At 37.7% G+C, this 27,067-nt stretch overlaps 1 protein-coding gene across 1 annotated transcript in view; it reads right to left on the reverse strand.

The window, feature by feature from the left end:
• Window positions 1-27,067, reverse strand: part of LOC133995330 (netrin receptor UNC5D-like) — a 169,712-nt gene that overhangs the window by 11,647 nt on the left and 130,998 nt on the right. Inside the window, exons 5-12 of the mRNA XM_062434681.1 lie at window positions 16,798-16,972; window positions 14,659-14,826; window positions 13,054-13,218; window positions 12,685-12,717; window positions 9,518-9,703; window positions 6,519-6,668; window positions 4,940-5,158; window positions 4,012-4,096 (exon numbers count right to left, since the gene is read on the reverse strand). Coding sequence (XP_062290665.1) covers window positions 4,012-4,096; window positions 4,940-5,158; window positions 6,519-6,668; window positions 9,518-9,703; window positions 12,685-12,717; window positions 13,054-13,218; window positions 14,659-14,826; window positions 16,798-16,972 — 1,181 coding nt within the window. The remainder of the gene's footprint in view (window positions 1-4,011; window positions 4,097-4,939; window positions 5,159-6,518; window positions 6,669-9,517; window positions 9,704-12,684; window positions 12,718-13,053; window positions 13,219-14,658; window positions 14,827-16,797; window positions 16,973-27,067) is intronic.

A 27,067-nucleotide genomic window follows, 5' to 3' on the forward strand; every position in this document is an offset into this window, starting at 1 on the left:
CCACACAAATTCTAAGCAGCTTTTTAGTATGTAGTTTGTTCACACACAAAATTAGGTATTCTCAGCCTGTATGCATATTAAACACTTGATTTTTGAGTGCACTGTTGATAGACTCTGCTGCCCCACAGATTAAATTTTTGTGAGACAGGATTGCTCTAAAAACATTTCAGAAAACACAAAAAACATCAGAGTATCAACCATTAGTCAATTAAACCATTAGTTGCCAAAAATGGAATGTATCACCAATTATTGTGATGATTGAATAATCTTTTTTTTAAAAGACAAAAAGTCAAAATTGTCTGATTCCAGCCTTTCAAATATTGATATTTTCTGGTTGCTTCAGTCTTCCATGATAGTAAACTGAATATCTTCAGGTTGTCGATTGTTGGTCGGGACACAAGAACACTTTTGTGTACGTCATCGTGTACTTTAGGAAACAGTGATTAACATATTTTAAAAACATTTTTCTACATTTTATAGACCAAACAACTACTCCATTAATTGAGAAAATGATCTACAGATTAAACGATGATGGAAATAACTTAGTTGCAGCTCTAAAAGATGCATTAATTGTTACATGAAAGAAGAAAAAACTAACTGCCATAGGCATTCCAACACAGGGACATTTCCTGTTAGTATAAATGTAAAAGTACATTGCTTTTTTGTATACAGATTACCAAAACTGTATACTATTAAGGCTGCAACTGACAATTACTTTCATCAATTAGTTTCCCAATTGATCGGTTAGTCTATCAAATATCAAAAAATATTGAAAAATGCAAATCACAGTTTCTCAGAGCCAAAGGTGATGTATTCAAATGTCTTGTTTAGTCTGACCAGCAGTCCAAAACCCAAAGACTATGAGTTTGAAATAATATAAAGCACGTAAAATCAGCAAATGCTCATATTTGAGAAGCTGAAGCAAAGAAAATGAATTAAAAAAAAAAGAATAGCTTTATTAAAATAGTTCTACGTAAATTCATTTTCTTTTGACCGACTTACTAATTAATTGATTAAATTATTTTTACTCTATGACAATTAGAATAAAGTACAAAGTGTGTACTAGCAGTTACACAGATACTGTTAATCAAAATAATTTAAAAAAGCAACTGTACTAATGCAGGATAGTTTCCATCCCTGAAACAATTACCTGTAAGACCAGCAAGGTGCATGTTGATGTATGAGTTCCCACATGGCACAGCGTGTGTTTGAGGATGTTTGGTTCCTGTTATATTAACAGTTTCTCATGTCGAGTGCTGTGTGAAACTTTAAGCTTCACTATATTGTTACCAATCAACACTAAAAAATTAAAAGAGGCCATGATCCACTGTCTAAAAATAAAATCACACTTCTAGACAGCACCGTAGCCCTGCAGCTGCACTTTTGTGCTAATCAGCTCCAGGCACAGAGGAAACCAAGGTTACCTGCTGCTGAGACTATGGTAATTAGCCAGATTGCCTGTGAGCAAAGATTAAAGATAGTTATTTAGCATCTCTAACTGTGGTTATGAGAACAAAGAAATATCACTCTAGGATGATGGTTAAAGTGTAGATAGTATATTAAGGTTATTAGTTAAGTCATGTCTCATATGTGCAGTACACACAACATCTCTCTTTCACTTTTTCACAAAATAGCATTCATCACATTCCCGGCTTTGTTGCTCAGGCTGCAATTAGGAATTAGGTTTAGTATGACAGTGTCTCTCAGGCTTTTACAGCAGTCAGAGTTTCACAAAGTTACAGACAAAAAAATAAGCCTTAGAGTTGGAATTTTTATGTTAACATTTTACTTAAAGCTATACTAATACATAATTCTATATGAGCAATGGATCTGACTGTGTTTAATGTGAAAGAGGTCACTCGGAGCGATGAAAGTTTTCACCGAACTTTGCAGTTCTCGTCAACTCTACAGAGCGATTTAGCATCATTCGGCTCATTGTTTTAGTTATACTATTTCGATTGACTGCCATCGCACTCGTCAGTGTTTTTTCCAGCATTCACAGACAGCTGTTTTCAGAAAAAAGCCCCTGCAGTAGACAGTAGACAGATCGACAGGCGGCAGATATTTCCCTCAGGAGTTGGTGGAGATAAACATAGAGTTTAAAGAGGAGTGAATACTGGACTTAAATTCATCAGGTGCCCACAAACACGATTAAAAAATAAAGCTTACATTGTTCTGTGTCTGCTGTATGTGGAAATAAGCAATGATTTGCTAACACTTTAGCCACAACAACTTCATAATGTAATAACATGTGAGTAGTGCTGTTGTGTACAGATTGCTGTGCTGCTGCCAAGTGGCCAAAAATCAGCTACAGCAGGTTTGAGGATAAATATAGGGGTTGAATAAGACTTCAAGAAGCTTAGTAAAGTATTAAATCTAAATAAAGTTTGTGAACTCAGTAAATACTAAAAAGACAGTCCAAATAATCTGAATCTTAAAACAACTAATACTCTCTTAACTCTGAGGCAGCTAGGATTGATAGTACAAAGAAGTTGGTGCTTCCTGCAAAGTATGCTAAAAAAACCCCAAGGATGATATAGCTCAACTCATTCACTCAGTCTTGTGTGAGTCACATCATATGAGGCATACTTTGTCACACACTATCTTTCTGTCCTTGGACTACAGTATCCACTGCCCCCTGCTGAGCTGGAGAAGATCACACACAAAACAACGCCACACGAACCCAGAGGACGATCGGAAGCTCTTGTGAACACCTGAAACCCGCAGCCAGAGCTGATCGATGCCTATTCTTTGCAGAGGAAAAGCATCGTCTTATGTAGATGGCCGAGGTTTGAATAGGAAGAAAGGATCCAATTTCTCCCCTGGACTCTGCAGCTGTCAGAAGATAGGGTTTGACTGACAGCTCAGTGGTGCACAGCTCCTGCAGCTTCTTAAATGACAGCCAGAGAAGTAAACAGCATCAGGCTTATCAGAGCAAAGCAGGAGCCTGGAGGGCAGCAGCTTGGCTGAACTAGGGAGAATTTGGGCAGGGGTGTGTGAAACCAGCCCAATAACTGAGCTCTGAGCCACAACCTATATATGACCTTTGATGTGTATCTTTAACCTATTTGACTTTGGGCACTTAGTGGGTGGGTGAACGTGAGGTGAGATGACAGCTGAATTTCAAATTGCGCCGGATGTCACGATCCTCGCGTGGATGTTGAAATAGAATTACATTGAGAAGTACGAGCTGTTAGCAGTGTTGTTAGGGCGATATCTCGCTAGCAGGATTTCACACAGACATACTGACACATTGACACTGTCTGCTATAAATCAAGAACATGTCCAAAAAAACCTGACTTTAAGTTGTCAGACAGCTTTTGAGGCTTCTGTTGCAAAGAAGCCAAATGTATTAGACTCCCATTTCAAACGGTTCTTATCTATCGTGCCATTTTCTCCTTGAGTAATAGCTTTGTGTGAATCTCAATGGAAAACTTACAGAATTAAGCTCCCACTGGCAGGGAACAGTCACCTAAACTTTGTAGCATATCATCTTCCAGATCAATAATCAAAAACCAGATTAATATCACCGATCATCATGACTTGACAAAGTTCAGAATATTCACCACTCTAACCAGTCATGATGGAAGGAGATAATGTCAGGTTATGTCTACAAACACAAAATAGGCTACCAGAGCCATAGAGTGTATATTTCTGTGCTGAGACAGTAGCTTAAGGCAGTAATGCAATCTGTGTGCAGCTGCCAATGTATTTGTGACACATCATGTCCTCCCCTGTAGTGTCTGCAAGATGAGGAAGGACCCCATGCTGGCTTGTGAATATGTCTGCATCTGTATGTGTGTATGCGTACAGCACATGTGGCAGTACATGTGTATTCTCTGTATGGGAGGATCCGTGTGTATCCATGCATGTTTGCGGTGTATGTTCAAGCAAAGAGAGGAGGAGACGCTGTGGCAGGATGAGAGACGAGAGATGTGGTGCAACGGGTTGAAAGATTAAAAGAGAGCAGCTTAAAAAGCAGATTGCTCTGCCTCAGTAAGAGTCCCTCACCTGCTGTCCTCCTGGTTGATGATCATGTACATTTCCCAGGTAGTGTCTTCTGCGATCCCCCCATGAGGCACCAACAGACTGATACCTGCAGAGAAGGAGGTATGCAAAAACTGATTAACACATAGCCAGACATGCACACACGACATACACACCTGCTCGACTGTCAGGTCTCTTAACCAGAGGTGACAGCCAGAGAGGTGACGGCCACAGAAAAAGGTGACTGAAGCAAGTCCCGAAGGTCTTGTGAATCAATGCTGCTGGCAGACTCTTTGTCACATACATATACTGAGACTGTGTCTTTCTTAGACACACACACACACACACACACACACACACACACACACACACACACACACACACACACACACACACACACACACACACACACACACACACAACACATTTTCATGTATGATAAACAATTACTGCCAATCTACGCTGTAGTAGATAAAGCCCCTCGAGGGACAGGATGATGAATGTAGGCCAAGAAAAAAGGGCTGCCTGAATAATGTGATAGGCTGAGCTTCACAGGTTTACATTATATACACTTATGAATATTTTCTTTATAATGTAAGTTAAAATAATTAATGAAATTTGAATTTATCTGGTAAAATGTCAAAAAGTGTGTATTTACTAATGCTCTTCATCCTCTGAAAAATGTTTGGGTTCGTCAGGGTGAGCTGCTCGGTTACAAATGCCAATGCTGTCTAACTTCATCACTTCAGTGAATAAATATATTCATGTTCATGTTATTTGGAAGAATCGATGACATTTTCACTGTGGACCAACAATGACAAGGTCAGAAAGCTTCAAAATGCACCACTGGATGCTCTGTACGATTTTAGCAGTGGTTTTAAAGTGCAGTTTTGTCTGAAATAATCTCACCTTCGAACAACATCAAATGGCAATCGTCCCGCAGCGGACTCACCTGTGTTAGGTACCACCAGTCTGCCTCCTGCATGGCCAAACACTGCAGTTGCTTTGTGATGAGGCCTGCTGGGAGTCAGCATGACTTGTGGGGTGAAAAGATTCTTTTCCCTTCTGCCCAGCGTTGTCCCCACTGCGACCCCTCTGTAGTCTGGAGCCAGGCCCCTTGGAAACGTCTGAGGGTGGGACATGACGTGGTACTCTGCCCTTTCTGCTACCCCTAGAGATACAATGAAGGAGTTGTAATTGTGTTGCAGTCAAACAAACTCAAAAAGTCATGAGATCCAAGAGAAAAATTGGCAGGAATATGGCATCATTGTAAACTAAGTCTTTCTATTGCGTAGCTCTTTTGAATATACCTCTTTAATTACATACGGTCACTATGAGAGACACAATGAGGCCTTGTAACTGTGGCCAAAACTTTCCAGACCAACGAATTACTCTCCAACTGACAATTTTCTTAACCAATAACATCATGTCTTAGCAACCAAAATAGGCATGGGTCATGTCCATGTGGCTGCAATAAGAGCAATAATCTGCATTTAAAAGGGCTTGGAGAATGGTGTCTTTTTTTAGCCTTTCCAAAACCAAAAACACAAAAGTAGATGTTTTAAAGGAATGAATTGAACTGTGTGTTTGTCTGCTTTAATACTGAGTGCAAATGTCATCATGTCTCGCCGACTAGCTTACTACCTACTGTGGAAACTGTGGAGTATTACTCTCAAGGCCAAAGAACATATCTCAATATCAGTCATAAACTACATCACTTTGTGGGTTACGGGTTTAAAAACAGATATTTATTAGATTTGGGGAGGTTTGCACTGCAACAACTCTGGTCAAGGCTATCTGAGGTAGCGTTATGTTAGCCAAACACATTGCTTGTCCTTGTCCTCAAAGCCTTATAGCCTAACTTATTGCTAGAAAAAGGGTTGAACCTAATAATAAGATTATTTTATACAAGAGGACTTACTATTTAGTTTCTCAATGTACATTTCTTCTACATTGACCAACAACTGGAAAGGATGCACATTTTTTGCTAGGAACATGTTACATGCAGCTTTAGCTCCAGTCTTTTAGCACAATGTCACGTAACCATTAAGTGCTTATTTAAGACTTCTTTTACTCTTTTCTCATTTTAAAACAACTGGAAACATTTTTTAAAAAGTTAGCATGAGACAGTGTTTTCAATAGATCAATGCAGCTAACACTATCTTAATTAGCTAGCTAAGTACATATGATCAAATCTGCCAGATGCAGAAGTCATTTTAGCCTGGAAAATCGATGGTTCTCGGCTAAAAATGAGAAACCTGCTTTTTTGTGATTTACCTCAGTATGAAATTGAGAAGTCATTGTTTCAAAAAAAGCACTACAAATTTTGAGTAATAAATCTGCCACTAATATCATATGTGAAGGGAAAGCTTGACAGGTGTAGAAACTGTTAGCTTTCTTAGAGATGACTGTGTGTGAGAAACGAGTTCAAGGCAAAATAAATGATTCTTTTGACTACTGTGTAACTTTTTCCCCTCTCCAAAAAGCAGTTACCACAGTCTCGGGCTTTCGAAACAGTTCTATTTTCTGACCTTTGATCTTGAGATCAGGCAACGGGTCAAGAAGGGAGCGCTCTGCCATCAACTCCTTGTCAATGGAGTCCTGAAAACACATGGGGCTGGTGTAGGTACGTGACACTGTCAGATCGGGTTGCATGGACGAATTAATAAGCAGGGGGTTTGCTGAAAAACACACAAATATAAAAAGTAAATTACTGTCAACAACTAAACATCTTAAAGCAACGATTAAACAACAATAAAAACCTAAAGGGTATGTCATGACAACTGTTTTTTTATCCACCTGTTGCTTTAATATCATTGCCACGGAAACAATACTGGCGTACACTTTACTGTAACAATGTCTATTAAAAGTGACAAATGGTAAATAACGACGGCTGGGATGAAGTGATTTAATTTGCTGTTGTAATTTAATGTTATAGTGATTTAATATGATGATATAGTGGTGACAATAACCTGAAGTGTTGTCATTGGATTAAAGTATGGATTTATTAACTGGGTTTATTATGTGAACATTTACATTTTTCTGTATGTTGTGTGGGTTGGGTGTTGCTGTAGCTACAGCTCGTGATACACCAAGTCAGTCACATATACGCAGCCGTTTGTATGTATGTTGCATTGAAATGAAAATACAGTGATAAAAGGGAGAGTTAATTCTCTGTTCTGGTTTTATTATAGGTACAATAAATATGTTTATTGTAAACTGAAAAAATGTTTTGATTAATGACTCATTGACAGCTGTTTTAGCAAGAATGAAATGACATTGGAAGACACAATTAAGTACACAGTGTAGTTTCTCTTAATTAACCAAGAAACATAGATGGCCAATTTATTTTGTTTGGAATTAGGTGAGCTATTGCCACAGTGACTCGTGACCAAGGCTGGGATTGCAAAAAAAGTGTTGAAATGATTACTTCCTAACTACTTTAGCAGTGTGAAGCAAAATGCAACACATAAGGAGGTGAGGACATGTCTCATTTTGTGGAGGTTTTTTTTTTGTTGCTGTTGTAGCCCCTCTATCAAGCGGAGCGGGGACCAAGATTAAAGCTTTCCCTGCCTCCTGCTGTGTTATCAAAATTAACGTTATGATGCCCTGCTGAGAGCTGTTGCTGTGGCGACCCGTAATGCCAGCCGTGTAAAAACATGGCCCAATCTGTAGGCCAAAACACACCTCACTTCTGAGCTCTGATGTTTTCAGAGACACAGGACCACAAATACTCCATTCGGGAGCCGAGAGGATACAGAATATAACCGCTAATAAATTACATTTTTAATTTTGGAATCATGAATAATTCATTGATGTTTTGTTGCATGCAAGATAACACCAGAACACCTTGCAATGCCACAAATGGGCACACAACTCCGATGAGACACCATTAGTTGCAAAATGTATGGTGCTAGTTAAGAAAATCTAAACAGTAATAGGTAAGTGTCTCATAGTAAATTGCTTTAAAACACAAAATGTGCTTGTTACCATACGTTTCCAGTGAATGTGTATTGTTTGGGGCAAACTGATGTTAGCAATAAAGCATTAATGCATGTATGTGTGCTTTATAGATCAGGTTTTAACTGTATGTTATTGGACATTTAGTGCACTACAGCAGAGACAGCAGAAGTCTCAAAGGGCTCAAGTAAACAAACTAAAAAATTAAATTCAGTCAATTTAGCCTCTAAGGACTTTTAATAATTGATGTAGTTATATCAGAATACAAATAAACATATGCATAATTCAAATATACATACAAATACATATTAATACAAAACTGTAAGGCTTGCTGGCATGTTCTGTATATTAAGTTACACACAAGGACATTCATTCACCTCTGTACAGGTGATGGCTGGTACTGTATTGAGGTTTATAGAGACAAGCAGCAAAATAAGACCTGTGTCTGGTCTCCCTTCTCCATTTGTGTGGAATAATATTTGGAGGAGAATGTTACTGTTACTGAGGTTGATGCAATCTCGCTGTATTAGCAAACAAAACTGCAGACTTTATTTGACAGGGCTTATTATTTTCTAGGATTTTTTTACTGGTCTTTTGAATTATCAACATGATTAAAATAATATGACTGCAATCACTTACATGCACAAATAAGATATACTAATGCACCAAATAAATGAACAAACAAATAAATGCATTGTTTTAGCAAAGACTCTTAATGCTCTATTATCATGAAGGTTTCAAGTGCAGTTTATAATGCAATCCCAATGGCATTTTTAATTACTCTTGTACTCGTGCCTGTTTGGTAATTTTTTGCATCCAAATTAACCCACTTGTGCCAAGGTGGGTGTAGTGTCGCATTTGAGGTTGTACTTATGCAAAGTGGGTGGCAAAGTGCAATTGTGGTAGCTGTTTTTTTAACTGCTCTTTAACAACCTCTTATTGCAAAGTCAAGTGAAAAGAACATTTTGTGTGAAGTTTTGCTCTTAGCATGTTAATATATATTTAATTCAGATTTTTTTTTAAATGTCATGCTATTTCAAATTCACATCAAAACAGATTTTTTTTTTATGGGATAAAGGCAGAGACTGTGCTGGCCTCTGATTAAGATTTAATCAAAATGATCATACGCAACAGTTGGATCTACATCTACACACTTGTATGAGGTCCTTCTCTTTTAGTGGATTTAATACCTGTAGCTATCATACAGCAGCAGGAATGATAGGTGTGTTTAATCTCGCTCCATTCTGATTGATGGGGTGTGCTGGGTCTAATTATGCAAAAGTCAAGCAGCGTGCATATCTTAATTGATAAATTAAATCATCCAACATGGTACCAGTCTCTTAAAAATGAACCACAAAACCACACTAATCCACATATTCGAAATGTATACAGTGAAATATGGGAGGTGTCCCCCCCCATCCAGGATGTGTCCTAAACTCCATCAAAGATCAGTACAGGAAGTATTACAAATGGAGGGTTTTTCCTCCTCTGTTCATTTTCTAACACTACATGTGGTGCATTTGAGTGAACATCTTAAGTAAGACATGTAGTGAATGAGTCAGTGGTTCACCTTGGCGAGAGGTCTTAAAGCTGAAGGACTGGAAGCCCCCGGTCAGGGCGGAGGAGTCGATGACGTCAACGCCGTACTCGCTCTGGCTCCTTCGGTAAAGAGTGACAGCGACGATCAGCAGCACCACCATCACCACCCCCGCAGCTAGGCCTGAGTACAAGGCCACATCACTGCTGTTCTCCACACCTTTGGAAAGTAAGAATGAGTAAGAGAAATGAGAATCTCTTCCGAGTGACTTTTTGCTTTCGTGTTCTGAGCCTACCACGCTTAATTAGGGAGCTAGGAGACATTTTCGCCCAAAAATAAACTAAAAATCTGTGTTGCTTAAAAATATCAGCACAGTTGAAGTTGTGAAAGACTTTTATAGGAGGCAAGTATACCTTTTTTGTTTTCTATTGCTTGTCTACCCTGCCTCCTGATGCACAGCTTCGTTGTTCCATCCTGGAGTGTTAAAGCTACTAATGAGGAACCTCGGAAGGAAGGCGATTATAATCAACCCAGCACCTGACTGTCATTTCAAACACTGCTTGGCTCTGGTGTTTGAGGCACTCTGCGTTCCACTGGGATAATGTGACAAAACCAATTCATTAAATTAGCTCATCGGCAATGATTATGCTATATCTGGTCCCACCAGTACTGCAGCGTCCAACACCACAAAGAAAAAGAATGAGTGGGAAATAAAGTGCCTGCTAGCTTGTTCTTGAAAGATAATGAGATCTGCGCTGAAACAGGACATGCTGAGAAATCCTCTAAGTAGCCTAAAGCTCAAATGAGGAGAAATTGACAAAATATGCAAAGCGGCATTAACAGCTACAGTAGCAGGTTAATTGAGGGCTTGGGAAGTTTTGGCAGTCGACTGCATTCTTTTCCCCCAGTTCTGACAAACAAAAATACACAACTGTGTTAAAGGACAAGTAAGGAGAACATGTGCCTGTGGCAGAGTAGGTATCAAATTGATTTTTCACTGTGAAAACTATGCAGCAGCTATATAAACACATAACTGTCACTTTGGACAAAAGGCTCATTGCCCCACACAACAATAATACATAGACTACATAATGGATAATTAAGACACAAATATATTTTTTTGTAAAATGTAATGTAGTGTGATTTAATAGAATTGGACCCCCACAATGTTTATTTTAACAATAAATAGTGACCCAAAAATATAAAATAGCAATTATCTTTCATTGCTGGATAGAATGAAATTGACATGATCCAACATACTTTATGTTATGGATGCCAATAGAGGAAAAAACACTTAATAACCATCACAATCCTCAACAATTTTACCTTTGGTCACAGAAGCATTATGTATTTTATTAATTTTTTATTAATGGATTATCAGACACAGAGACAAAAAAATCCAAGGTATAACATGTAAAAGTGAAAACACTAAAACCAAAATGCAATCCTAAAAGACCAATAACACATCAACTCAATTATGACAAATTTACATAATAATACTTCAGAAATTTCTACTGTGTGACCAAAAACATCATAACCAGTCTGAAAATTAAATGATCTTAACAGGAAATAATTTATATTCTTATTTTCTCAAATTCCTGCTAGACAAATAAATGTATTTGAAAGCACCGTGATGAATTACTAAATTGATAAACACCTGGATGTGTGAATCATTTGTATCTGAAATAACATCTTGTCTCTATTTCAGGTATAGTAGAATTCACTAATCATGCATACTGTGTTATTTTTCATATCCACACATGTTAGAGTGATTAATCTGTCTTATACTATGGCTACTTGCCAGCCATTTAAATATTATCAGTTCCTATTTTGTGCCAATACTTTCTCTAAGGGTAAAATCCCAAAAGTCTTTCACTTACTGCCAGTTCACCATGCTGAATGAACAGAATGGCTTCTGATAAGGACTCGGATTGTCGAGGCTCTCAATGAAAACATTGGGTTGGCACTGTTCTAGTCAACAATGAACTTTATGGCATTTTACTACTCCAATAAATAGTAGAAAGCGTATCCTAGCAACAGCTGAAATAAGCAGCCAGGCTACAATATGAGTGATTTATTATGATGATGATGACAATGACACTAAGTAAGAGCAGTGCGGTAATCTTAAATTAATGAACACTCTCCAGGCAACAGAAGAATACAGAATATAGTATTCTCTGTGGCCGTAGTATAAACAAAATCATTGTACATCGTCTTCCAATCGGAATCCAGTATTCTTTGAGGCAATGGATGTACTGCACGCTAGACAATGACATCATTGTATGAATCGGGTATGAATTACTTACTAGTTCTTAGTGCTACTTAAAGGGAAGTGCGGTAGGAAAAATGAATTATACTAATTCATTATGTGTTGTCAAGTGTTATTGGCTATATGCAACACTGACATTATATGGAAACAATACAGTAATTATGGTAGATACTTTTTAAAGTTATGATATGGTACAAAACCTGAGGGGGTACAGTGAGGTAACAAAAAGGATGGAGGGGTTATTGATGAACATATAAAATATATGGGTTAAGGGTACTTAAGGCAGGGCAGTGATGTATTATTAGTTCTTACTGTGCAATTAAAGAGTAAAAAATATCCCACCAAGATATTTTTTATTACTGCCTGCATACCAATTTCTTACTGTGCAATTCAAATAATTAAATAGTAAATACTAAGTTCATCATTAAAGCTGCATTAACTGATTTTTTGGGGCCAAAAGGGTTAGGGGTGTGACCACGAAACTGAGGCATGTTGTCGAGGCATCCTTAGTGTATAAATGCCATTAGCAAAGGAAAAAAGCATTTGCTTTAATTACACTTCATCCATTACTATGAAGAACAGCACCACACTGTAGTCAATTCAAAGAACATAAGCTGCTAGGCTTTATAGTGGGGTTGTGTTCTGCAGAATATCAATAATGTTAACACCGTCATTCCCAAATGGAAGTTTTGTTTCCCAGTAAACACTAAAGCTTAGAATATAATTTATTTCTCCTTTCCTCTAAAATGCCCAGTTGTTACTCACTTGTTCCCCCATAGTCTTGTTTTCTTTCACTGTACCTACATTTAGACCCCGGGAAGAATTTTATAAGTACCTCATTCACACAATGAAGTTACTGAAAATTCGTCAGCTTATAAAGTGTTACCAAAAATAACACAAGTAAGAAAATTGAAGCTGAAGAGAAACTCACCCTGTGGTTTAGCATCATGTAGCAACTTTCGATCTGCAAAGACAGAGAAACATCAGAATTTGAGTTTCTCTATAGCCTTTTTTTGGATTTCTACAAGTGTTAATTAGTATTTAAAAGGTGTTTAATTACTTTTGTGTATGCATCCATGCCTTTGTGCACTGTATGCTATGCATGTGGACTAACTAAGCAAGTGGTTGAATAATGAAGATGGATGAGGGTGCCGGTAATGAACATGATTATAATGATGGTCATGATGTAGCCCACACTGCCAAAAATTATGAACAGTAAATCTGTAATGACAAGAATACAGTGGCACCGACAGTAGTGTTGCTTAACTATCTATTTCTCATTGTTGGTGATGTAACTCACTTTGTGTGCACAGGCCGCTGGTGCAGTTCTCGGTAGCCAGCGCCACCCCATCACACAGTCGTCCTCCATGTTTGGGTTCTGGATGCGTACACTCTCTACTCCGCTGCCTCGCACAGTCTGAACTACAAACTGACCACTCGCTCCACTCTCCCCAGCTGCCATCCACTGAAGGGATCAGATATAAATACACATTTTTAGAGAATGCAAGGATACATATAAACAGATTTGATTCATTTAATATTCTCTTGAAAATTCAGGAGAAAACTCTTTTGAGGTATGAGCTGCAATACTAACTTTACAAAAAAAGAAAAGAAAAAGAAATCCAACATTTTCTTCCTCAGAAGATGTTGTGCTGTCTGACTGACTTGGAGCGAAAAGACACTCTGCTTATGGCATACTCCATCAAGTCTCTTTTCCATCTCCAAATGCTCCAAAGGTTTCCTTCTTCCCGCTAATCTAAACGCAAATGCACCCTGTTCATGTTAAAACTCTGATGCGGAGAAAGAATCCTTTAGAAGGAGGCAGTTGGCAAAGAGGAGATAATGTTTACCGGAGTGCACTGCCTTCCCCTGATAACTTTTTTTTTTCTTAAACCTGATGAGCATTTTCTTTTATACTGGTGCTGTGGTTGAAATCATAAATTTGGGCTTGTCTAGAAAATAAAACACTTAGGCAGAGCAGATTACAAGACGGTCTTGGAAACTGGAACTGCTGCCTGGCTTACTCTCTCACAACCTATAAGCTTCTGCTGTTTGTTCCTCTCCCTCAGGTCTGCTACCTCTCTCTGCGTACTCCATACATTTTCTCACATTTTGCTGTTCTTAAGGTCCACTGCATAAGATTTCAGATTCAAACCACTGTCACTATCAGTGGTGGAGACGTGCAATGCATTTATGGTGAAATGTAACTAGTTGAAATGAGGGCTTTTAGACTGATTTTCTACCTTCCAGGCAGCCACTGCTTTCTGTTAGTTTTAGCTATTAAAATCAACTTACAGAAACTTGAAACTTGGTCAGGTGATCACAGAGAGCACTTTGTTGCCTTTTATTATTGTTACAATTACACTATTGTTGCATTGAGATGCATTTATGAGCAAAGAGAAACCTCTCCATGGTGATGTGTTCAAGGACATGCTGACATTTGGAATTCCTATAGTTGACTGTCACACTGAGAAATAGATGCAGTATTTAACTTATCTTAGACCACAAATGATTGTTCTTACCCTTTTTTGTTCAAATTAAACAAAGTAGATAAGCTTTGACGTGTTAATTACTGAGCATTAGAAGTCCTGGTAGACTAGTCAGGCTAGCTGTTTTCCCCTGTTTTCAGTCTTTATGCTAAATTAAACTAACCACTGCTGGCTGTAGCTTTATATTAAACAGACAAGAAGACAATAAGCTATTTCCCTAGATGTCAAACTATTCCTTTATTGCAAGAGAGAAGCTATTTCACAATGAATGCAAATGCCTTCCAAAGCATCAAATCCTTGAATGCACCACTGAAGCATATTTACCCAACAGCTGTAAACTTTTCACTTGTCAGTTTCCAGTCATTAGCTGGAACCAGCCAGGTGGTTTAGAGTCATTGTCATGTCATTGTGCTTACCTGGACACAGTGTGTTGCAGGTGCTCTTCTGTACCGACATGCCCTCGCAGAAGGCTCCTCCGTTGAGAGGAGCTGGATTTGTGCAAGTGCGAGAACGTTTCTGCACTCCGCGGCCGCAACGTACATTACAGGGGGACCAGTCTGTCCACGATGACCAACCTCCATTCACTGCATGTGCAAAAGGATGAAGGGGAAAAGGATGACAAAAGACCATATGTATGAACAGTGGCCTACATTCAGGATTAGACATTATATTTTCATTTATGAAAAGAAAGCACCAGGGACTGAATCCACTTGGGTTCAGTCAAAAGCGACAATATATGTCTTATCGGGAAAAAATATAACAAAAGTTGTCTTTAAAGGGATGATCAATGGTGTCTTCCCGTCTGTCTACTCACACTTCTTCCTCTGATTTGTTGCCTGAAATAATGCGGCATGATTGACTAATCAGCTCATTTGCTGTCATACGAGAGGAAGAAATACTAGTATTCCACTACTGTACATCTGTCTGGGGCTATTGGGACTAGTAAGCCTGTCAGAGACTTCATTAGGATTATGGAAATTAAAGTCTCCCTGCACTCAAAAAAATATGCTTCTCTTATTGTTACTTTACTTGGATGTTTGAGCTTCACTGTGCAGAGTGATGTATGAGCACAGTTTGACACTAGAAGGCTGTTTTCATGTTCATCTGATGAAGGGGGGGAAGTTTCTCTTTGTAGGAAACTGTAGTTTGTTTGCTCTGGTCCAAATTAGTGGTCGGTAAATTTGGTTAATTTCCCCCTTTGTGAAAAATCCAAGCAAACCAAAATGCATCACCAAATGTCACAGGAAGAAGGTCTTCTGGCCAAATGCAATCTTCTTTGCTGCACTTGCGCAGGTCAGACCTCAATTCATTCTCCGTCCAGCTGCTAGCCATTTTTGGTTTTGCTCATCCGAATCTCAGTATCCATAGAAACACTTGGCTACGGGAGCCATTTAGCTCAAACTTGCCGAGTGCGCTGAGTAGCTGAGTTGGATCACGTTCCCACCACAAACAAACCACTCCAGGTGTTTGTTTCGGACCAGAATGAGGCCACTTCCTCAAAGGGTCCCAGTGCAGTTGTTTTGAACTGCACCAGAGTATGATTGAAGTGTTCGGAGCTGCCCAAATGAATCGCTCCAAAGGGGGAAAACGAGCCAGAATCTGACTCAACTGGACTAAAAAACATGCCAGTCTGCAAACAGCCTTTCACAACAAGTCTGACAAGTCGCAACAAAACACTGAGAATGGACTTTTCAGTGAAGTAGGAGACTTGTTGTGTCCAGCAGTTGAACTTCTGAAATGAACATTTGCATATTCATAGAAGGAGTAGATGTCATTTTACGGATTATAACAAGGTAATTGAACTTTTTTTGTTGAAAAAACATATTAGACACAATTTTTAATCAAAGCTGAGTATTTTTTTACGTATCTCAAAACATGCCTGGAGGGAGCTCTTTAATGATTTATGGGCCTCAAACAACAAGGTGTCAGAAAGAATCAGATGAGCAGCTAAATGCCATCTCTTAAAAAAATAAAAATGACAGGAGCTGTAAAATGAGCACTGAAACACAATTAGCAAGATGTTCCTCCGGTGCGTGAGAAGGTGGTGCTATCATGACATTATATTTTCACTTATTCTCCTTTGTCTCAGCAGAGCTCTCTACAGGGCAATAAAAATGCTGAAAACAGCGTGCTGGCCTGCAGCTATACAAAGGTGTTTAGAGCTGGCAGATGAAAGCCAGGAAGCTGTGACAGCCCACCTCACTGCCTTTCCATCATTAATAATTAAGTTCTTGTAAATACTGTGCCTGAGTCTCCTTGTTTTTACACATGAGGGATCACTTGCCCATTATGTTCTTATTAGCCTCTTGTGTGAAGAACGCCACACGCTGTGGTTCAGCAATACCTACTTTATTAATGACTTCTGGAAATTTGGCTGAGGTGCCAATTTGACTCTCTTATGTAAGCAAGCAAGCTGTTTAACATTGTTTTTTTTTTTTTACTGCAAACCTGAAAGGACTCTTCCTTTTTGTCTTTTTGGCAGAGACAGAATCTAACTTTACTCAAACTTTCTTTTGAAAAATAAAAGAAGGTATACCTGGAATTTGATGACTTACCATAAACTATGACAGTAGCTGTGGCACTGCGTCTCTTGGCCACGATGTTGCTGGCGACACATGTATAGTTTCCCGAATCGGAGAGGCGGGCTTCTGAGATGATAAGATTATGGTCGCCTCTTGTATCAATGACACCGTCCGAGTTCAAAGAGTCTTCGTTTTTCAGCCATTCCACCTGAAAACAGCACAGAATACACATGAGTTACTCAGTAGGTTAAAGGCTTTCAGGTACACATAAGGACATTTGAGGATATAACATATGAAATAATGTGATTAGTGCTCCAACAAGCCAAATATTACTCAGTAACTTAATGGTCTGATATCAAATTCTAAGGTTATAATGCCACTCTCACACCAGATACAGTAGTAGTGAATGTTAAATGGTTAAAGCTAAATGATAAATACTCCCTTTTTCAGGTATGAGTGACTATTATGAGGTAATGCAGTTGTTTAGGTTGTTCTAATATATTTTAATCTGATGTTTCCTACAGTATATAATGAGCTCAAGTACCTCTTCATTTGCACCACTCCAATATGTTATTATGAATGGATTATAAAGTGGATGTTATTTAACACTACTAATGATATAAAAGTGGAAACTATTAGATTTTTAAAAATATAACCACACAACCATGTATCAGTTATTATAAGCTAACTATTTCAACTGCTTATGCATTACTTTCAACTTAAAAAAAACAAACTTATTACTTTTAGATAAATATGTCAACACTGTTTTCCCTATTTTCTATTTTACAGTTTCAACTTCTGTGGAAATTTACTTAAGATCGTTTCAATTTGACTGCTCATTTTCCTTTGTAATACAAACACTGGATATATTACTTTTAATTAAATCACAATTTTTTATTTTTTAGTTGCATTTACATTGCAGATTTAACTTCTAGTAGTCCTGTTCAACATCTCTACTTGATGCTAGCAGCTTGAGACTACTTGCACAACACATCTGTATATCTGACCAAACTGTCTGCAGTCATGTTGCATTGTGGGTAATGTATGCACCAGGTGTTTACATGAAGAGGAAAGCGTGGAATTAAGATGATATCTCCGGTTGTGCTGCATAAATGAAGGGACACCTTGTGACTGCAAGACTGGAGGTTTTGTGGGAATAGTGTAACAGACTGACATCCCCTCAGAGGGAGTGGAGCACTGGGTAGGTCACATCTTCCACTGCTACCAATTCAGAGGCCGTGTAGTGAGTGCAAGTAATAAGGAATTACAAAATAAAGGACGCTCTGTTGATGCTCCTCTCCTTGCATGACTGCCCCTGTAAATTGCTATTAATGTGCCACAGGATTGAGCTTTTCATTGAGAGAGACGAGCTGGGGCATGAGGGAGTGGAGTTTGATTTATGGCAGTGTATTTGAGGATTAAAAACTCCGCCCTAGTGGGAGCTCCATGTGTTTGTGCATGCGGTTGTACTCTAGTGTGTGTGTGTGTGTGTATATATATGTGTGTGTGTGCAGTGTCCATTTGCCAAGGGAATATAACAACAGCCAACAAACTCAGAGATTGCTTTGCTCTTTCGAAGCACCCTGGATGAAAAAAATCGAGCTGGGAAATCAATAAATCAAGAGTCATGTTGTCACAAGCGTTTTTCTTTCTTTTTTTCTGCTTTTGATGGCCCAAGAAGTCTTTCATCATGTGCCTTTAATTTAACTTTTTTCATCGTTTGGCTCCAGACCACCCAACCAACCACTGGTGGGCTGCTTCGATGGTTCTATCAATCCTTTTTCTTCATTTTTTCCCTTATTTTTTGCCTCTCACTATTTCACACCTGCAGTGTCTAATCAACCCCTGCGTTGCCGTCCACGCCGTATTAAATTCTCCACAGCTGCGAACATCAATCTACTCAATTATGCAAGCAGTCAGTTTCAACCCTCCACAGTGGAAAAACAGTGAACACTTTCAGTTTAATCATACAAAATTCACCATTATCTCATGGTTTCATCATACCGATTTCTATGCTCACGCTTCACTGCATTTTAAAGGATTATTTGTGCAATATAATGTTTTGCTTCAAGCACTGACTCTATCTATCTATCTATCTATCTATCTATCTATCTATCTATCTATCTATCTATCTATCTATCTATCTATCTATCTATCTATCTATCTATCTATCTATCTATCTATCTATCTATCTATCTATCTATCTATCTATCTATCTATCTATCTATGATTATATATGAGTTTACTTTCTCTAATTGACTAATGCAGCCATTATCTAGTATCTGAAAAGTAGTAAATTAACCTTGACATGTAGGGTGTTTGTACTTTATCACCGTCTCTTAAAAATACGGAAGCCGAAGGATGACAGAGGTGAGCTCTGTTGTTTTTAATGGGGTCACATTTGTATATTCCCTGCAGTATTAAAAAAAAAAGAAGAAGTAAATCTACCTCAAAGGCATCTCCAATGTCACCAAGCCCTGCTGATAATTAAACTTTTCTTTTTCTTTTTTGAAGTGATCAACAAATTACATTTAGAGGAGAAAAAAAAATCACACTTCAGCTCTTAAACTCTTTTATTTTCTTCACTCTAAATAAAACGCAGGTTATTTTTACTTAACTGCTGATGATGTTAGAAAAGGTCAGATTAATTAAACTGCGACGAGCTATTGGTCACCAACTATCAGAGAAGAACAACTTTTATAATTATGTAAGTTCTATAAAAGCTATGAGGTCAGTTTTGTAACAACACACATTGCATATACATTATGTTTTAAAGATATCAACTTACTAGTTTTATCCTGCAGCATTAGTAGCAGGCAGCTCTAAACAAATGCGATGGAGTAATATCGTGGGGAATTCAATGAATTGAAAATTAACCCTCAACCCTTTGTTCACGCTCAACACAGATGGGATGCATATTTATAGAGGAGCGCTGAGATTAAACTTGACATGTACCAAGATTTAACCATTATGTTGAGTAAATTGAATATATTTCAACCGTTAGTGGATAATAAGTCACCTCAGGAAATACACATTAGAAGTAAATGCGACGGGCTACACTGTATTACATACAACATTTTCTTCAATGACAAAACTAATGTCTATCACGATGTAGCGAGAAAAGTGACGAGCTGGATGAATACAGCTATTGTCTATTGTGCAGCAATTTTTTATTAATCAATTATTAAAGAAATGCAGATACATTTTTCTTCATCTCGTTTACAATGTATCACAAAGACAGTGTAAAGTTATTGATGCGCATTCAATTTGTGTTATTCAAAGACTTGTATGTGTGAAAGCTAAAGAAGGTAACAGAAATAAAGATGAAACAGTAACACCTTTCTATTGAATACACTGTAATACAATATAACAAATACTTGACTGTGTTACCCCTGAGTTAAATTATCTATCATTTCTACCTGACAAAAAAAAAGTGACATTACAAGTTTCACAAAGGTTAAACAGGGGCAAAAATGTGGCGCATGACAACTTAAAAACAAGAAATATTAACCTTTATACTTAACAAGAAAGATTTCTCAATGGAAATAATAACAAATAAAATAAAATCAATTCCTAACTGCTAATTTACAAAAACAGACTGAAGGAGGATGCCTGTGGTTGCACTTCTGGGATCCTTTTGTCACCAGGGTGTGTTTACTGGAACAATAATGTGCTATTTAAGTGCATTCATGAATGCCAGAACCGTGCAACCACACTTAAAAGACCACAACTTTCCAATCAATCCTCTTGAGTTGGTATCGATAACAAGTCAGCTGCGTTTGAGTGTTGAAATATTGATTACTGTGGTATTGATCTGCCCTTTACTAAGGACTATTCAGTCACCCACTTCGCAACACTGTTGAATTGTTTAGGATGCTTTGTGTCTCTGACACTTTGTGTCCTTGTCCCCAGTATTGACAGTGTATTTTAGTGTGAATATCAGTTGTAGAAGAAGTATTCAGATCATTGAATTACTTTAAATTAAAGCATCAATACATTCATGTAAAAATACTCAATAAGAAGAAAAAGTCCAACAGTTAAAATCCTACTTAAGTAAACAAAAGCATTATCAGAAATATGAAATTTAAGTATGAAATGTAATGATATTACAAGTACTCAAAGCAGTATAAAAATGATGCTTGTGAGTGATTATTAAACATGAATATATTACATTATTAGATCAGAATCAGTCTATAAGCATTTTACTGCTGTAGCTGGAGCACATGAAGCTATTTTTAACTACTTTATATATAGATTGGCTTGAAGTTTAAAGTGGAGATCATACTTTGTTGGAGCTGCAAAAATCTCATACGCATGTGAAGCTTGATAAAGATCCAACTAGACAGCTTATTTTCATAAGGTTGAGAACCACTGGTTTCATCTTTAACAATTATTATCTTATATTTTCAAAGCTTATCATTTGTTTAATGTAACTGATTGGGCAATGGTGGCAGTGGGTTGATGGGGGAAGAGAGACCGCGACACAAGAAGGAACTGTGTCTCACAGTTATACAGTTATACCACTAGTAACTATCTAACATCTCCCTCTGAAATTCAATGTTTAATAACAATACTCAAAGTATGTATTGTATATATAGTATATACTGTATATGTATTGTTGTTTATGTGTCTTCATTTGTACTATTTTTATGTTTATTGCTTTGTTTTTTATTAGCTAGTGTGTAATCCTGTTTTTTCAAAATATTACAAACATTTTTGCTCCATATGAACCTCCTCTTTCAAAAACACCATGTGTGTTTTCTGTGTGTATTCATAGATGGAGATGAAGAACTCCTGCTGCCGCTACCCTAAAATAAAAATATGTTTTTTTTTATACTGCCTTGGTGATATCACATTTCAGAAAGTTGAGTTTATGAAAAAAAAAAAAAAGAATTTCTTTTATAAAATGGAAACCTCGACAGGAATCTGTGAGTCTGATTCTTAATCACATTGTTGTAGAGAGCGTATAAACTAAAATTAAAAGTTGCAATAATAAAAAGTAGATGTAGAAAGGTGTAACTTAAAACCAGTTAACATTCTCAGATGTTGTCTCCTTTAAAGGAACAGATTTGATCATGTCTATTGCATTTAGTTGTTCTGTGATTGTAGGAATACAACTTGTGAAATCTGTTTGGTGGCGAGTTTCCATTTCTTTTGGAGTCCTTATCTTCAGGAATTCTTACACCCAACTAACGGTTGTATGCTGTGGTTGGCTTTTCTGTCTCATGTTCTTGCTTTGATTAATCCTTCTCTCTCTGCTCCTCCTTTGCTCTTTTCTAGTGTTAGCTGCAGGAAGTGTATAAACCCAGAGTGAGATTTGCATTCTGTGTCAGTCCTAGAGTTTCCCCTTCAGGGGAAAGCGATAGAGAGATGCACATGCTGATGAGAAGGCAGGGACAGGACAGGCTCAAATGAGCCTGATAAGCCAGTGCCTGGGGAGGACAGGAAACGGATTTGCTTAATTGGCAAATTTGTTCCACTTAGATAGCAGCAACCAGTGTTGAACTACACCACACCTAACCCAGCAAACCAGGCCTTACGGCAGTCTTCTGGTGTTGAGGTCACTATGTTGACCATTGAACGACAGCTAAATTAAACTGAAAACTGATCATTAATAAAACCCTTAAGGAGAATCAGCAGTTTGTCCCTCTGAAAGTTTTTCGCTGTAACTTTTGTCATGTTTGGTAACAGTTCGTTTTCAGCCACATGAGAAAAAAAGAGAGCAGACAAAATGAACCTATAATGTATTGAAGGCAGCATTAAACGGTTGTCCACAAACCACTGAGCAGTTTCATTTTTCTGATAGCTTCAAGCTGTTTGAAGATGTCGAGATGAGAAAGCCGACAGGCCCGGAGCACTCTGTGTTCATTTTCGTAAAGGTAACCATCTTAAACTCGACACACAAAAAAAAGCATGTCCTGTTCAAGTCATTCCAATTCCTCCCTGCATCGAACCTAAAAACTGAAAGCAAATGTAATGACCTACATTTGCAATCATTTAAATGGGAAGTGAAAGCGACATGAAGACAAAGCATTGCGGTAGGTTTTGTTCCATCTGATTCAATTAAGGTTGAGTTTCATTAGCAAGCGCCCTCCTCCTTTCACTTCCCTCATGCCTCCAACCTTCCCGCCTTCCCTCAGTCATGTATGGCCTTTTCTCGATGCAACAATGACTTTCATGAAATCACATTAAACAAATGAGCCCTCTAAATCTGACAGCAGCATATTCTAGAGGCGGGGGCTGGCTAAACCCTTGTCGTGTCCTTGGTTTATCTCCACACCGTCTCTGGAAATGTAATGTTTATCACTGAATAATTACATTTTAAGCACTTCAAATGACTTTGGATGAGAGGCCTGATGATTAATTACTCTTGGTAAAGAATACTTGGGCGGTTAATGTGGGGCTAATGATTGTAAAACAGTTTTTTTTTTCTTAAGTTATTGGAGACGCTTTGTTTTTGTCTTGACACCACCAAACTTTTAAGTGTACAAAGGCAGACACAGCTTTCACCTCACTCACTGAAGCTGGATGTAGGTTTTTCTGAATTATCAATAAACAGTACAAACAGATGTGTGATAGTTTGCTTCTATACTCTGACCTTAACATGAACTGTTCCCACAGCTGGATGAACTAATCTCTTTCTAGGTTCTGACAAACACAGTGTATCCATATGTAAATCAGTTATTAAATACATTGGAGTAGACCTGCAATGACAGACGATTAATGAATTCTTCAATATAGTAGAACGTTTTTTGATAATCAAATAATAATTGTAGTAATGTTTTAAGGTAATATGTCAAGTATTTGCTGCTTGCAGTATCTAAAATGTAAGGATTTGATACTTTAAGGTGACATATGTGGCAGTAAACTCAATATCTTGACCAGGGGTGGAGCTAAGGGATGGGTTTTGGGGCTGAAGCCTTGTTGGAAGTCACTTTTTTGAACACTGTCTTCAACCAGCTGCTGACTAAATCTGAGTGAGTCTATAACAATTGTGATTTAAAGTGAAAGAAGACATTCCAGTTGAGGCATTGTTACAGAGTGAAATATAGTTAAAAATTAATATATTATTTTTGTTATTGTTTTGATTTAATGCCTTATTGTTGTCTATTCATTTATATGTGCATTCTTTTTGGTAAATAGTTAATAAGGACCAAAATAATTACTACTACTGATACTAGTGATGTTTGCAGTAGTCATACAATGCAGTAAAAATGAATTCTGCGTATGTGAACCATCCAATAAAAAAGTGCTCTGGGCTGAGCCCACGATCTTGACATTGGTCTCTGGGGAAATGACACTTTTTTTCACAATTTTCTGATATTTTATGGACAAGACAATTCATTTATGGATCTACAGAGTAATTGGCAGATTGACCAATAATGAATTTAGCCTTGAGTTGCAGTCATACGTTGGAGTGATAAATTAGGCTATGTAGTAACAGTTATTTTGTTGTTAATGGGTTAATGGGAGTGATAGCCATTTCTTATATACTGTAGATACATTTCTAAGCTGCTTCTTAATCAATATTTGGGCCAAAAAATGTTTTTGGACAATATTATCTCTTTTAGGGTGAACCGTTGCTAATCTAATCCCACTGTTGAGCTTAATCCTTAATAGTGTAAATGTTTTTAAAAATATTACATCATAGGGACAACTGCTTGTTGCAATACCACACAATTTTGTCTAGCAACTAAAAAAAAAAAATTACAATGTGTAATCTCAGTTATTATGTCTTTTAGTTTCTTATGATTCCCTTGCTGTTTTCTTAGAGCTACATTCATTATCATTGCCATTATGGTTTTTGACTCTTTGCATTTTCTTCTTCTTCTTCTTCTTCTTCTTCTTCTTCTTCTTCTTCTTCTTCTTCTTCTTCTTCTTCTTCTTCTTCTTCTTCTTCTTCTTCTTCTTCTTCTTCTTCTTCTTCTTCTTCTTCTTCTTCTTCTTCTTCTTCTTCTTCTTCTTCTTCTTCTTCTTCTTCTTCTTCTTCTTCTTCTTCTTCTTCTTCTTCTTCCTTTTCCTCTTCTTATTATATCACAAACCCAAGTCCATTAAGAGGAAGGATTTATGTGAGAAAAATAAATGTTTTTGTACTATAACCACGGCCAAATATGTAAAAACACATCACAGTGAATACAATACAATACATTCAGTCTATAAAAAGTGAAGCCAATTGAAAAGATTTGGCCATCTTGACTCTTGTCACCAATAAACTGAAGCAGACTTAAGCTGTTTTACTATGATATATTCTCCGTGGTCTGCCTTACAGTGTGTGCAGATTATTGCCTCTATCACTGCTGGGACAGATAATATGGCATTCTCTGATTTTCATTAACATCCTGCACAGCAGCCCAGTAAACTCCCGGGTGGCTTAGTTACAGCGAGATGCGGATAAAGTTCTTCTCTCTCTCACTGTTAGTGTTGCCTCTGAGAACACGAACAGAGCAGCGACATAAGGGGATTTCCAGCTGTAAAGTCGGCTGTACGGCGTTTGTGTCTTAAAACGGCATGCAGAGTTGAAGCTCATTTCATTTGCATGTAGTCAACTGAGCATTTATTGTCAGTCACAAAAATTAACCGTTCGCATTTCCTAAACACCACATGTATTAATTTCCAGCAGGATCCTTTGCAAATTGCACAAGTATGAAAGATTCAAATAAATGTCATGACCAAAATAAATATGCAGCAGAATACAAATACAGTTCAGCAGATCACGCTGCATCATGACCTCAATTCCTTCAACCTAAACTGTAGCTGAGCCTCGGCTTCTCTCTGAGCCAAATTTCACAGAGCTGGTTACAAAAAAAGGCTTTAACCTTTCAGCAATGCCTACAGTCATGAAAAGAGAAAAGTACAGCCACATCCCCAACTTTGGATGTGAGGGGTTTTTTTCTCCCCGGTGCAAGTACAAGAGGGAGCTGGATTTGTCCCTGCATTATTTACTATTACCATTCTCTTTGTTAGTTGGAGTCACATTAATGAATGCATGAGGAGTTGCCTCTTTGATGACCACAATGCATGGGGGAGACTCACGGTACACCGATGCTCCATTTGTGTGAGCTGAATCATTCATCACACACCACACACACGCGCAAAATGCACAATCACAGTTTCACCGGCATTATGTGTGCTATGGAAGGAGTCCACTGTCATCTTCAAGGAATCTTAAAGGCCCAGTTTACATTTTTCTTTGTGATCAATGTTTTATTATAACAGTGCAGGACCAACAATGCAGCTGGTAAGAGAAAAAAAGTTTCTGCTATAAAAATTTCTGATTTATTTGCAGACTTTCAGCTTGAATTTAAGATGAGGAGTGTTAAATCGCAGCTCTTTTTGTATCGTCCTTCAATATTAGAGGCTCAAAGGTCATTAGAAATGCTTATATAAGTGATCACATTGCACATTTGGTTAAAAAAAACCTTTTTAATCAATCATTGTGTGAAGTCTACAGTTGTTAGCAGATAAAAAGTTTTTTCCCCATCTGCCATGTCAGTGCTGCAGTCTTCTTCGTGGTTGTTCACTTCTTGTTTCAGAGACTTTTTGGTGTCATTGTAGTTTGTAGCAAGTGAAACATGTATATTGAGGTCAGGTGACTCGACAAGTAAAGTTTAGCCCCAAAAAACTCCCTGGTTGACTTGTCTGAGAGCTAAAAAACATGTTATGTAGCTGCCATTCATCTATGTTTGTCTGATATGTCAGTATATTCAGATACTATCTTGTTAAAAGCATAAATAATACTTTTGATCAAAGGGTGATTCCACCTTAGCGTACACTTTGTGATGTCAAATGTGCAGCAAAACAAAACTATTTCAAGGTAAGGTAAAACAGTACATTCTCAGTGGGGATGTATCTGTTCCAGGCACACATTTATGATTAATGGAGGAAAAAATATCTATTAAGTATGCTGTCTTCTGCTTGTGAGTTTTTAACTAATTTTTCTGTACTATTTTCTCTGTACAGAAAATCATAGCATAGTGAGAAGCTGTACTGTTATAAAAATGTATACAAATATAATTCAAACAAAACAATCCTCATATCATTAGTCACCACAACAGACAAGTAAATACTTTAATTACCGGCTAAACGAAGACAAACCTAGCAGCTCTAATTTAGTGCAGCAATGCAAGCTCATGCAAAGGGACCCAGGGCTCAGATTGAAGACTGTGAAACTCATATCGCCAGTACCGATACCAGTTTCACTGATTTACGCTGAAATTACGCAGTTTTCTACTCATTTGCACATTGTAATGCAATCCCATAAACCCACAAATCCTCCCACGAGGTGAAGCATTTTTTTGTTGAC

Source organism: Scomber scombrus, chromosome 15 (genome assembly GCF_963691925.1).
Source record: "Scomber scombrus chromosome 15, fScoSco1.1, whole genome shotgun sequence".
Classification (NCBI taxonomy): domain Eukaryota; kingdom Metazoa; phylum Chordata; class Actinopteri; order Scombriformes; family Scombridae; genus Scomber; species Scomber scombrus.